Source organism: Acipenser ruthenus, chromosome 5 (genome assembly GCF_902713425.1).
Source record: "Acipenser ruthenus chromosome 5, fAciRut3.2 maternal haplotype, whole genome shotgun sequence".
Taxonomy (NCBI): domain Eukaryota; kingdom Metazoa; phylum Chordata; class Actinopteri; order Acipenseriformes; family Acipenseridae; genus Acipenser; species Acipenser ruthenus.
In genome coordinates, this window is record NC_081193.1 from 63,288,685 (window position 1) to 63,303,390 (window position 14,706).

At 37.3% G+C, this 14,706-nt stretch overlaps 1 protein-coding gene across 2 annotated transcripts in view; it reads right to left on the bottom strand.

Annotated features, from left to right (window-relative positions):
* LOC117403135 (inactive phospholipase D5-like) overlaps nucleotides 1–14,706 on the bottom strand; it is a 128,504-nt gene that overhangs the window by 75,828 nt on the left and 37,970 nt on the right. Inside the window, exon 2 of one of the 2 annotated variants that reach the window (XM_034005155.3) lies at nucleotides 13,032–13,168. In XM_034005155.3, coding sequence (XP_033861046.1) covers nucleotides 13,032–13,168 — 137 coding nt within the window. Of the gene's footprint in view, nucleotides 1–13,024; nucleotides 13,169–14,706 lie in introns of both variants that reach the window. The other variant, XM_059024360.1, reaches the window with a different exon arrangement.

A 14,706-nucleotide genomic window follows, 5' to 3' on the forward strand; every position in this document is an offset into this window, starting at 1 on the left:
CGAACTCCGCCTCTTGCCTGGTGTTCTCTCTGCCTCGCTTCTCCCACACTACTCCATTGCTCCGCTCACTCCACTGGCTCCCGATCACCGCTCGTATCCAGTTCATGCATCTTGTACTCACCTACTGATGCCTTGACAAGACTGCACCCAGCTACCTCCAGACTCTCATCTCTCCCTACATACCCACCCGACCTCTCCGCTCAGCCTGCACTAGAAGACTGGCTGTACCTCCTCTACGCTCCCCTGCCTCCAGAACCCGCTCCTTCTCCACCCTCGCCCTGCAGTGGTGGAACGACCTTCCTACGGATGTCAGGACTGCCCAGTCCCTGACCACCTTCCGGCGCCTCCTCAAGACACACCTCTTCAGACAACACCTGTAAAACTCAACTCTTCCCTTCTGGACAATATAGCACTGTGCCTTAATGCACTTCAACTTGCACTTATCTGCTCCCTAGTTTACTGTCTTTAATTCTGCACTTAACCCAATCTGTAGTATTTTGTATTTCACTTGCACTCGTATCTAACCCTGATGTAACTATCAACACTGTTACCTGCTCTTGAACTGCCCCGATATCAAATCGTACTGTTTTGTATTTGCTCTTATTAGGACTAAAATCATTGTATTTTGTATCTTGATCTTAATTGTACTATAATTCTTGATATGTATTTTTGTATACAACTGTAAGTCGCCTTGGGTAAGTGCGTCTGCTAAGAAATAAATAATAATAATAATAATAATAATAATAAAAGTGTGTCTACAGTCAAACCCTCTACATTTCATGAACTCGTTCAGGAGTTATTATGTTCCAAATAAACCTATTTGAGAAGTTATATCTGTTTCAACTATTATCAGTGCTCTGGAAACAAATCGGTATTGACAAAGCTTCTTGCTTTAACTTTCATTTGCCTACCTCAGATATACAGGATGAAGGCTTATTCCTATGTGACAATTCCAGGCAGATGAATGAAAACACCAGTGGCCACATTCCACCTCTACCACCTCTACCCCCTGACACAAACATGATTAAAGGAGTATACTTTTTGCTCTAACTTAACACATAGACTCTTTCACTGTAGACCACTTTTCCTTTTGAGTGGGTCGGTATATGGTTTGACCGTTCTAGTTTTACTCAATTAAGAAATAAAAAATAGGATCAACGGCTGTTAGTTACTTGTTAAGTAGCCGCTGAAAGATTTTTTTTATGACTACTTTGGTCTATGGTAAACTGTTTCAATCTACTTCCCAGAGTCAAGAGCCTTAAAAATATGTGAATCAAAATAGTAGGTTACGTATAACCATGTAGCAAAAGTGCCTGCTTAATAACAGGATTCCTTGTTGAAACCCAAGAAGAATTGTTATAGACTTTTTATCCCTTTCTTTCTGGAATTAAATGGCATTAAACTAACCTAAATACTTATACTCATATTGATGGTATTCACTAGGGGTGCACTGATAATCGGTAGTCTATCAGCATGGATGATATAAGGGAAAAAAATCACAATCGGCTTACAGGCAGTTTTTGTTATTTTAGCTGATAATGTACACCGATAAACATGTAGTGTTTGGAATTATTTTTAAATATCTGAAGACAACAATAGGATAGCTGAGTTGTGTGCAGCAGAACAGACTTGATGCTGCATTAAATGAACTAACTGTGACTAAAATATTATTTTGAAGCTTTTTTAAATTTATTTTTTAGGTTGTTTTAGTTATTATTATTAGTACATAATGTACTTCAAAATTACCTTTTGTAATTTTTGTTGATCTTGCTTGCGGGTGTATTTGGCAGCATTTTAAAGCAGAAATGGATTATTGTGCCGGCTTTTGTGAAGTAACAAATTCAAGTTTGACTGGATTTTGTAACCGAAAATTTTATATTTTATATTTATCTTTTTTTTTTTGGTTAAGTGAACAATTTAAGTTGTGCTACATTTTTAAGCGGTGTATGCTTAAAATAAGAATTTAACAAAAGTTGTTGTTGGCATTGCATAGCCTACATTTTCTGCTGCACAGTATAGGTAGAATAATATAATGCGCAATGTTTGACAGCAAGTGGCTATAAAAGTTAATGTCACATTATATATTTATAAGTGTTTTTACTAGTACAAATGCAAAATGTTATTTTGGTGTGACTATCTCCCCTGTTAAAAAAGACTTTAAAGTTACAAGTGTAAAAAGTTGTAAGGATGTTAACAGTGAGAACAAAAATTACAGGCACACTATTTAAACAGTTGTAGCAACACATGAGCACGAATACAGCAAACTTACTCTGGCTGGAAGTGTAGTTCCTAGGCCACAGTGATCTAATCTCTTTAATAATCATCATACAAAACTCTTCTGGGCTGCTACCCATTGAAGTCTTTGTGGGTGTATTCACATGGTTTTTTTTTTGGTTTTTTTTTAAGGAAGAGCTGTAGAATACAGAGAAGCTCCACTGCTTAACGGCTTTGAGCTTTGAAGAGCAGTAAAGAAGAAGACGAAGATTATCTGTAATATGGTTTCTTTGTAGGATGATGAACTCCACACACAAAGTTAACTCCCAGTCTCCATTTTGCTTGGTCAGGTGGATGAGGTATGATAAGAATTGGTAGATATCCAAGTAGTGTAGAGATTTTGAATCAGAGGACAATTTCTTTCCATTTGCCTGTATAGCCCTGAAAAGTGGAAGGTTTTTCCTTTTTTTCAGCAGTTAGGATATTTGTTACTTGTTCGGATAGGCCTTAGTACCACAGTACCACCTTCAATCTTCAGGCAACAAACAGTAACAGCGAAGCATTGTGGGGAACATCTTCCCGTTGTTCTAGACAGTAGGTTGCTGCTCATCTGTAGGTGCAGGGGCTCGGCTTCCGCCATTTCCAGGATCTCCAAGACCCGGAACCTCTTGTGCCAGTCAGGAGCTATTTGCTATTTGCTACACTTGTAAAACCTAGTTAGTTGAATACGACCTCTACCACACCTGGGCGGATCTGCCACTTGTGGAGAACTATTTCTCTGCTGAGTAGATCCGCAATGCTGTTGTGGAGTCCACCAAGGTTGCCTGGATTGTGATGTCCTGTGTCCTGTACCAGTTCAGATCTTTTCAATAGGGGGCTAGACCCCCAAAAAGTTTTTTCTCCCTAGTGACTGATGTATCCTCTTGTTTTAAAACTGGGCAAAACGTTTTACAGCTGCTGAGTAGGACCAGGTCGCCTGTCTCGTCTCCTTCATATGGGACAGGGAATCCTTCAGACCAGCAGCAGGTGTTTACTGGGTAGCAGACAGCTGGCTCCCCAGCTTGTGTAGATATTAGGTGGTGGACACCTGAAAGTTATTAATGCATCTGCTGCAGAGAGATGGAGCAGTCCTTCTTTGGAAAGGTGTCAATCCTCTTGTCCACACGATCTGGTTCAGTCCTGAAATAATAATACACTAAACAAGACACACACAAACACAACATGGTCACAAGTCCAGAGTGAGTGCTCTTAGTGAAAGTGGTCATTTACAGGTTTATTCGTGTACAATGGTGAAGTGTAGTCCGGGTTTAATTGCTTAACACTCACGATATGCTTATCACAGTCCGTTTCCTTTCTTGGTCATTCTCATAACCACATCAAAGGATCAGATTACATCATCACATCCCCAATTATACCTTTAGTCATGCCCCCTGCGATACCTAGTTCAATCACGTCTCCTCCAATCCATGACTGACACATCGCGTACGGCTTTAGGGTGATGACTTCGGGCATTGTGACTCCGTCCCCTTCCTGGATGGTTGGCTTCCAACAGGAGTCTCCACAGTGGCTGCAGCTGGTTTTGCAGGCATGTCTCTCCACGCTGCCATGGGAATGCACAGGCTTGCTAGACTACTCCCTCAGGGAGGCCAGGGTGGAGCCCTGCTCAGAGCACAATGGATTAGCAGGTCATCATCTTAACCACTTGGCCACCTTGTCCTATACGGCTGTTGTTCTCAAGCAGGGTAAATGAGCTGCTTTATCTGGTCGCTGAGCTGGAAGAGTGGGACTATATCACGCTTTGTTTCTCATGACCAAGCAAAATTGAGACCGGGAGTTAACTTTGTATGAGTTCATCATACGAGGTAAGAAATCTTAAATTCAAAGTGACATAATTTACCCTTGTGCTAGTTAGAAACCTGCCATTTCGCTCCCAACAGGCCCGCAACTCCTCTCTTCTGAGAATTCCTCTACCAAGCTTGACCTTTGCTCATTGCTAGATAAGGTAAGGCACTGCTGGAAGAGGTACTGCTGTACACTTTCACGTTAATACTGAACTATAACTAGTAAACATAGATAAACCACCATAACAAAGATCTGTCTTGACAAATAAAATATGATGGATGCGATAGATTTAATATTTAACAAAATCTGTATGCACCAATGGATTAAGCATAGTTCAAGTTCACAGAAGATGTGTTTAATCTATAAACTTTCATTAGTAACACTGTTAAATAATTAATTGGAGCTGGCGTCTTTCCATGCTGCCAACGAATGCACACTGCCCAAAATTAAAAGCCACACTGAAAGCAAGTCTGTCTTTACATTGCATTCTTCTTATCTGAAGAAACCATGCCCTTATTCAGGGTCTTGTACTTATAACCAGAATTCCCTTCATTAAAAGAATATGACAGTTAAAAAATGAATACAACTTTTAACTGGATGCTAACAGTTCAATGTGATAGCTATTATTGGTGATATTGTTATGTAAATATACCATACTTAACCAGAGTAGCTGTTAGCTGCCTAGCCTGATATTTATGCACAACCGAACTGGATAGGAAGTGGCCTACTGCATAGCAGTCAATATGTGCAACATGATAAGCGATGTCTCTTAATGTCAATGGCACATGGTACAGTTTGCATTTCAGAGCACCACTTTACACAAATAAGGTGTCTTTATTCTACATTCCTCCATAGTTTAGCATTCTGTTCACTTGGCTGATGCATAGTTCACACACCCTAGTCTCTGTAAGTCGCCTTGGATAAAGGCGTCTGCTAAATAAACAAATAATAATATGCAGTAGCAATGTCCCCAGCTTACTTAAAAACTAAAAGACACTATGTTATGTCAGATGAAAACTAGTTTTGTCGCTTATAAAAAACAAACTGAAAACAAATCAGTCAACAAGGATTAATTTCTGATACACAAATATGTTACACTATGGAAGAACTGTATATCCTAGATAAAGCTGTTGCCTCTAAGGACACGATTTTGTTCTCAGGGGCAACCACTTGTGTTGATAATTCCATGAGCCCCCAACTATGAGGATTGAGAAAAATAAATGTTAACTTTAAGCTATCTCGAGACAAGTAAACATGATTTTGGATACTATCTCAAGACATGCTTTTAGTTATGTATAAACAATTTTTTACTATAAATGATCTAGGGTGTTACCACAATATCCTTCTATCTCAACATCAAAACTACATGCATATCCAAGTGCAATCAAAAGTTACAGTTAAACATATATATATATATCAAAACAAATAAATCAAATCAAAACAAATAAATCCTGTTGAAAGTAATACCTTATTTTATTTAAAACGTTACAAAAATAAGAGTAGAATGTATTAGATTGTAATAATTTGTTTCCAATGTATAATAAATTATTATACTAAGTATGTTTAAGAATAATTAACCATATATTAAGTTGTAATTAAGATTCTGCGGTTTGGAAGATACGGGGTCAGTAACTCCAGAAAATCCATTCAGGGCCTTGTAAGCATAATCTTAAAATCAATTCTGTACTGCACAGGGAGCCATTGTATAGAGGCCAAAACGGGGGTAATATGTTCACTTTTCCTGGTTTTAGTCAGAATTCTACCGCTGGTATTCTGAACAAGCAGAAAATGAGATACCACACGTTTTGGGACACCAGAAAAAAAGTGCATTACAATAATCAATTCTAGATGAAGCAAAGGCATGCATTAGTCTCTCAGCATCAGATACGGAAAAATGTGGCTATATTTTATTATTATTATTTGTTTATTTAGCAGACGCCTTTATCCAAGGCGACTTACAGAGACTAGGGTGTGTGAACTATGCATCAGCTGCAGAGTCACTTACAATTACAACCTATCATAAAGATAAGATTTGAACCAAGGCCAGAAAGTCCTACTGTGCTTCCAAGACGATTCAGTAGGATGGAATGGTCTACAGTATCAAAGGCAGCACTGAGATCAAGAAGAGTTAATACCGAGTCAGAGTTTATCAGCAGATTGTTCACAACTCTGACAAGGGCTGTCTTGGTGCTATGTGCAGCATGAAAACCAGACTTATTGAATATACCATTTAGAGTAGACATTTTTGTAATTAAATTGCAACAACTCTGTCTAGAACCTTATCTAAGAATGGTAGGTTGGAGATTGGCCTATAGTTATTGAGGACTTTAGGATCCAAATTGTGTTTCTTAAGCATAGGATTTACCACAGCTATCTTAACTGCTGAGGGAACTATACCAGAGGAAAGTTAACCATTTATAATTTTTTAAAATGTGGGTATTAATAACACCAAGAACATATTTTAATATGTTTTTAAAAATGAAGAATTACTGTATATAGCATTCTCCTCGTGGTTTAAAGCGTTTCAGTTTAGAAACTTTATCTTCAGTTTATAGTCCTCTTCACAGTTAAAGGATCTTGAAGAAAAAACAAGATGGCTTTTTCTTCAGGACTCCATGTCCCACGATGCAACGAAGCCTCACAACAAATGGTTTCCTCTTCCTGTGTGCTTCAATGTTATTTGTTCCCAGTGATGGAGCACCAACTCTAGCAAATTTAAAAAAGCACTTTGGTATTAAGTAACTTCAGATTATTTTTACTTAATGTATTTTAGCATACTTTTAGTTTTAGTAGCATCATTTCTTCAAGAAGTTGTTTTCCAGCAGCTGTGTTCCATGAACTTGAAATGTTGAGAGTATTGTCTTGGCAAAGATTCAGTCTGATTGCATACACATTCAGATGTTTCTGTGTAGCTTTTCCAAGAGACAGCTTTCTTAAGGAATTTTCATGTACAGTGTCTTCCTTTTCTTTGAGAGAGACAGAGAGACCATCTTGCAAGCGTTTAAATGAATATTGAATATGGGCAGAATATGGTCAAGATTATCGAATTACAGAAGAGTTCTCATTAGAATATTTCTCATTATCATTTCAATGATTGGCTGTTTTCAATGTAAGCAAGATTACATCATAACACGTTTGCCCCTGTTTTTGAAAACACATGACGTAAACAGGCGCACACTGCTTTTGCCCTGTAATGTGATTTTGGTGACATACTTTACTTTGCCCCATTCTTTTCCGTCTGCAATAGTACCAGTGAAAATAACTTTCGGGTTGTGGCCTCATGCTGCATGTTAGCTTTCAGCGATTTTGATGATGCTGCAGACAGGGATGACCGTGTCTCAAACTAACCAGCTAAGGGGAGGTTTATTTAAAATGCAGGTTTATTATGAAAAGGGAACAGTGAGTGGTGAAGGAGGGAGGGAGGGATCTATGTTATATATATTTATTATATTGTGAAATAAAGAATACATAATACAGCTGTGAGAACTGTGATGTGGATATACCTATGCAGTTAATCACTCTGAAAAGAGCATGGTAAAGCTGAGCAGTTATGCCATATTTGAAGGCTAAAAGAGATTACTGATCTTGAGGTCAAGACATGCAGGTAATCTCCCACCTAATAATAAAATGGTAAATACATCATTTGTTATGTATTTTCATTCATTTGTAATACAAACATTCTGTATTCCAGTCTGCCTCATGCCATACTTAAGTTGTTTGTTGATTAAAACAATCTGGGAAATAAGCATTGGTAAAAAAAAAAAAGTTCAGGTAGACCAAAATTTTAACAAATACCTTCATCAGTGTTAAGTACAAAATGAAACGTGTAGAAACTTGTATGCTTTCTTTAACTGTTATACAGATACACACTGACACAGTATATACATGTATACATACATACACACACTTGAACTTCTGAAGTATTAATCAGATATCAGATTCTGTATTATTACAGCCTTTCATCTTTCATTTTTAGTGCACTTTGTTTTTTTACTGTGCAGCAAAACTTTCATAATTATGCTGTCTGCAACTTTAAGGGCCACTAAAATAAAGTGTTATTGGTACATTTTCTTACATTTTGACTCAATTCCAACCACCTGGCAGTAGTTCTGTTCTGACAATATTGCATTTGTATCTTTCTAAAAATAAACACTTTTACTGTTTTCCGAACGCCTCTTATTTAGAAATGTTGCCACTATTTTTCCCCACTCACTGCTCATCCACCATCACCCCACCAGCTGACTCAAGAAATAAACTATCTCACAAACTCCATGTGTGCTGTGAAAATGACAGCTGTTACAGGGTCCATAAGCAAGCCAAGAACTGAAACATTATATCTATTATGGGGTGCAAAGAAACCATTAACTTAATTTGTCATTTTTTTCCAAGGTGATGGGTCTAACACCAGAAGTGACTTGAAAACAAAATCCTGGCAGTGATTAGGCAGAGCTTTCACATTATTTAATGATGATTTAGACATGTTTTAATGTCCTAATATGTATTTTTACGACCTGAAATGCAAAAGGCTAAAACCGGAAGTGTTCTAAAAAGCAAGTGCAAATAATTAATGAATCTCTACATCATTTGTACTTGTAAATTTCACCATACTCATTATGGATACTTATTTGTAGTCATTTGTAGCACGCCATTGATATCCAACTAATGAACTACAAGAAGGTTGTGCCTTGAGACAAAAGCAACAATTTGAGAAGCTAGAAATGTCACTGTTTTGATTTAGCTTTGCAGGACTTTAGGTTTTGATGTTATGGTGAAAGAAAAAAAATCCTATTTCTCTTACCTCTGATGAAAGAGGTGCAATAATGAATGCTAATGACAGGCCAAATAATTACTATTGGAAATGGTGAATTACTAAGGGCCCCTATACTGTCTAGTACATGCACAATTTGCTGTCAACATGGCCTTGAATAAACCAAATTCCTAAATTTTCATAGCTATATTCTTTAAATATCTTAAATATCTATTTATCTTTAAATACTTAATAACCCCAGTAAGTTACTTTAAATGCTTTACTTACAGTATTGATCCATTATGAGGTCAGAAGCACACATACAACATATAATAGGCCTACAGCCAGATTTTGAAGCCACCATACTTGTCAATGCTTTTGTAATTAGTACTGTCTAGACTTCAAGGCAAGCAACGTACTGGCTAATTCTAAATGATGGTGATTTCATTTACAAACATGGTTCTCAAATCTCCAATGATTAGAGAAGCCTACTTAAATGGGTATTAGAAAATGGATTGTAGATTTCCTTTAACCTGATTGATCATTACGAGGGCTTAAATCTCTGATAAAAAACCTTGAATGTTATCTTTCAGATTATGTTTAATCAATGTTCCAAATCAATCCGACCGAAAATACGTAAATACAGTATTTATGTATTTTACCTTTTTTCTGCTTGTTGAAAGAAAATCTGTTCATGTACACACCCTTGGAATGTTGTCTATCAATGTAGACTAGTCTGCTTCCTCGCTGTCTTATCTATGTATTTAAATTTAGTACAGCAAAAAAAGTTACAAAAAAAATCGAGGCTAGTATTTGCTGTCAGCAGCAATACAGTAACCACAATAGCCACTAGTCTCTGGTTTGAATGACGAGTTGAAGAAATCAGACAGTCTGGATGCAGTGTGATTACTTTCAGCAACTTTACTAAAGCATATTACAGTACCAGAACAGGCACAGCACCCTCTTCTCTAACAAAGCCAACAAGAAGGCTTTGAATAAACTTTATGAACACACTGTGAAAAGTTACTGAACAAACAGGACAATCAGTATTAACACATAATGTAGACAACTAGATATTTTTAATTCCGAAATGTTTTTATTTTATTTATTTTGCTAATAAATGTTAGGACCTAACGGTAACTTAAATTCTGAAACACACAAACATGCACTCAAATCCAAATTAAAAAAGACTAAAGGTTAGCTGTACTTATATTCGTTACATGTTTTACAAACAGTTCACAAACCATGTTCGCTATTCTGTATGAGGTACCTGAACTGAAAACAGCTACATGTAAGCAGAAGCTTTTTTTTATTATTTGGCAATTGTAAATACCTACGAAGTGTCCATCGTTGAAGCCCGAGTGAAGGCTACCAGACCTCAGATGGAATTCAGAGCAAAATGCATTAATCATAGAATAATCAGGAAAACGTTTGTATTCATTAGCAACAAAAACTAGTGCTGCATTAAATCAGGAAAAAACAAACAGAAAAACAGTAAATGTTTTTTTACATATACATTTTCTAACAGCACTGGGGGCCCATCTGCCAAGGAGTTTGATCATGGATGGGAAAGTCCAGCTTTGGCTGCTGAAGTGGCTGCTTCAATCCTGAAAGAATGGGCTGAAAAAATTGTGGAAGAGAAAACTGCGCGAAGTAATAGCATGGATAGGTAGACTGGAAACCATGATTGAGTTACTGGTTTATTTATTTCTGTTACAAACAAAGGATCTTAGGGAGCATTATTAAAAGTCTTTGCTAAGGTGCACTTGTAGATGGAGTTGTAGGGGCAACAGGTCGAAGGAATCTTATGGTAGTAAATATGGACTCCTCGTTGAATGCAGTCCGCTTTGGTAGTATTGGGTTGAATTGGATGCCTCATAGGTATGTTTTGATTGTAGATAGCTGGAGGGGTTTTCATGCCACTGTGTGATGAAGACCAGGAACTGATTGGAAGACTCGGTGTGGCAGGATAGATGGTAAACTGAACAGAAGTGGAGACAGGATTTCCAACCTGTATTGTTTGAAGCCAGAGTCCGGGGGGCCAAGGAATTCATTATGTATTTACGGTCTGAAGAGAATAGATGGCTGGGAAGGTCATTTATAGGATTAGGCTGGAAGTCTGGAACTGGTAGGCTGACTGGATCGGCAATTGGGGCCAGTTTCTTGAAGATCTGGGTCTTGGAGAATGTTGCTTCTTATGGCTGGAGGGATGATGCTGGAAGGTGAGAGCACTTGGTGGCGGAGGCAATAACAAAACAAACAAAAATAAATAAATAATAATAATTGACCCAAATCTCCCAAAAGTATATATCAATTTAATAATGGACTAATCTCACCGCTCAGCAGAGAGGAACCCTCCTCCTTGTGGGAGGAAACCTCTGGTGGCCCCGGTGGACAGATGGCCCCCACTCCGGGCATATTAGCAATATTCTGTTTGTCCAAATAGATACTAGAGAGGCTGATATCTAAGAAGGTACCAGTTAACATTTACACGGTGAAACTCGGGCAATAACCGCTGCCGAGGGCATCACTGACCAAACTCAGGTAATGACCCTTTCGAGTGTATTACTAACCAAACTCATTACTTCTGTTACAAACCAAACTCAGGTAATGACCGCTGCCAACGGTATTACTGACCAAACTCAGGTAATGACCGCTGCTGAGGTGTCACTGACCAGACTCAGGTAATGACCACTGCCGAGGGTATCGGTGACTAAAAACTCAGGTAATGACCCTGACGAGGGTATCAATGATGATAAATTTTTATAAATGGCAAGCACAAAGAAACAAGATGTAATGGAGCATCAAAAAAATTTGCCCCTAACCAAAATATACGTATATACACACACACTACATATATATACACACAGACATACATACGCATATATACACACACACACACACATATATATATCTGTGTGCGTGTGTATGACATTTAAAATGACTATGTTCACAAAAACTGCAAGAACCTGTGTTGCTACCCATTCTGGAGCTTGAATGGGTCAGCGGGGCCGAGGCAACAAGTACAAGCGTAATAAAACACAGATCATGACGGAGGACAAGCGGGCACCGTGAAGACAAAAGAGGCATGGCCAGCCCCCCAAACAACACGCCCCAAACAAAACGCACATAGACAACCAGCACGTAAACAAACCAAGGCGAACTACCAAAGCACAGAAAATGTAACAATGCAGTAAACAAAAGCCTGGTGACGCGTGGAGAAGTGCAGACTGCTGAAATAAAATGACAAGCGCAGACTGCTGAAATAAAATGACAAGCACAGACTGCTGAAATAAAATGACAACTCTAATACATGCAGGATCATCTGTCCTTTGCAAACGACGGCGCAGTTGTAGAATTACAACTGGGATTGCGATGCCAACGCCCAGGTCAGTTTACCTGAGATTTATATAGGAATGATCTAATGAGTAATTATTCAATAATCCTAGAGAGAGAGCCATCATTCAATAATCTCTCCCCCGAATATCAGCCTAAGCTTCCAAAAAAATACATTTTTAGTCAAAACCATTATCTTCATGACTATTCATTTATTGCAATCTTTTTTGAGAAATGTATTTAAATGTAAGGCTTATTCATGTTAACATAAGCGTGAAACAAAAAATTACTTTTTGTCTTCAAGCTTGCAATAACTGTACAGTCCTCAAGCAATCATGTCAACCATAGCCCAGAGAGTTTTAGGCAATTTCTAATGCAGCTAAATGAAAATACCTTTTCAAATATTTAAACTATTTATTAAACAATATGTAATTAATATGGGGTACTTTAAGCATGAAACATTTGTAAAATTGTCAATATATTTTGTTGAAAAGGTAGTTTTGCAGATGCAAGCAGATTTTAGAAACTCAACATCTAAGCAGTGGCTCCAAGGGCAACAAGACACTAAGAACAAAGATAAAGAAACATCAAAGGGGTTGATGTTCTGTTCGCACTAGTACAAAGTAATTCTTTACTGCAATTCGTTTTTTCCATAAAACTAGCTAAATTATAAATGGTATGTGTTCCTGGTTTTATAACATAAGCACTATTTTCTCCTTGCAGATAAAATATAAGGTCAAGGTTGCAATGGCTGAAACAGAATTAAAATCTGAGCAAAAATGTGATCCAAAAAGAAACCCATGAATACCAGGACAGGATATAAAATTGAGAATATAAACAAAGGATATAAACAAATGAACAAATGAAAAAAATCTCTCTTGTTACCTCTTACCGACAGTTTTTGCTACAGTTGTCTTCAGTGATTCCGTCCTCATCCTCCCCCCAAATGTCCACAGCGGAAAATATCAAAGCAACTAGTACTGCAAAGCAGCACACCAGGGCAAAGACCACAATGCATTTCTGTTGAGACTGAAAGAGAAAAAAGGCAACAAAAACTCGATCATGACTGAGAATCTTCAATTCCCTACAGAAAATGTCAAACGCAGTCATTAATAGGTGTACTGAAGACTCAAGATTCAGGTTTGGGGCTTTGGACTTGGGATTGGGAAAACCAGTCATGGATAGGACCAGAAAGATGTTTAAAAGGTATCTACTCATGTAAAGTTTGCATCGATGTTTTATATATTTCTTATTTTAAATGGCAAGTGTTTTGGGCATAGCTATGTGTGGCAGGGCTGAGACTTAGGCCCTATACATGAGAAATGTTTGTTTTGTGTTGTGTTTTCATTCGGGGGCTTGGGATTGCTGTAAATAGTAAAAAATTATTAGTTTTAGTTTTGTAAATAATTATAAGAGCCGGACAATATCTGGGACACCCTGCCAGATCTGTTTGCTTGTGGGGATATGCAGCTGGTGACTGGCCAGCTGTGTATCCCTAACCAGCAGACAGGCATGTCCTGAGGAGCTTCTTGCGATAAAAGGGGTCAGCTAATGGTATGTGGGGCTGCTGCTGTTATACCCAATTCACAAAGTGAAGATATCTAGGCACTAAACCTGTTCAGGCATATTTTAAGTCGTCTCTAAACCACCTGTGGAGGTGGTTTAAGTGGAGGCAATGACCCGCCTTCACTGCAGTGTGAAGAGGTAAGACAGCATTGAACCTCTATAGTAGGCATGTACTATTTGGAGTATTGTCTGTATCACAGATGTCTTTACTGAATTGTAGCATATTAGCATGATCATACATTATCGTAAATAAATAAATAAATAAAAAGATTGAAAGAAATAAGGAACTAAAATAAATTAGCATAAAATAGAATAGCTTGTATCATTATAAGTTGTGACACCCTTTGAAAACTAGCTTTTTATAAACGCAATGCCATCTAAAAATCTGTTCATTTTGACATATATTTATATTTAGCATTAGGCTATAATTTGTTAGGCCTTTGGTCTATATAATAATAATAATAATAATAATAATAATAATAATAATAATAATAATACACATGATAATAGCTAATATTATAAAATATGTTTTTATTTATTTGAAATATTATCGCACATTGTTAAATCTAATTACAGGACAACACTCAAAGGTCCAATGAACTAGAAACAGTGAGTAGGTTACCTGTATGATGTAGGTTAAACAGCAAACTTACAAAAATATATTTTTGCTCCATTTGTGTTTACAGTTCTACAGCTTGAGATGCTTAAATACAAGGGCTTAATTAATTGCTTCAGAAGGCATAACACAGTTTGTATAGCTATGTGCTTTTTGGTAGTAGATAGAACACAGTTGAGATTTGTTACATTTGTTTTGGTGAAGTACCCAAATGACCCAAAAAAGCAGAATTCAAATTGCAAACAACTGGACTTTGAGACCCAACCATCTCAGAGAGCACTTGTCATTGTAAATCCATTATTATTATTATTATTATTATTATTATTTTATTAATGCATGATTAGTATTTTCATATAACTTAAGTACAGTAACCACAAACAATCTT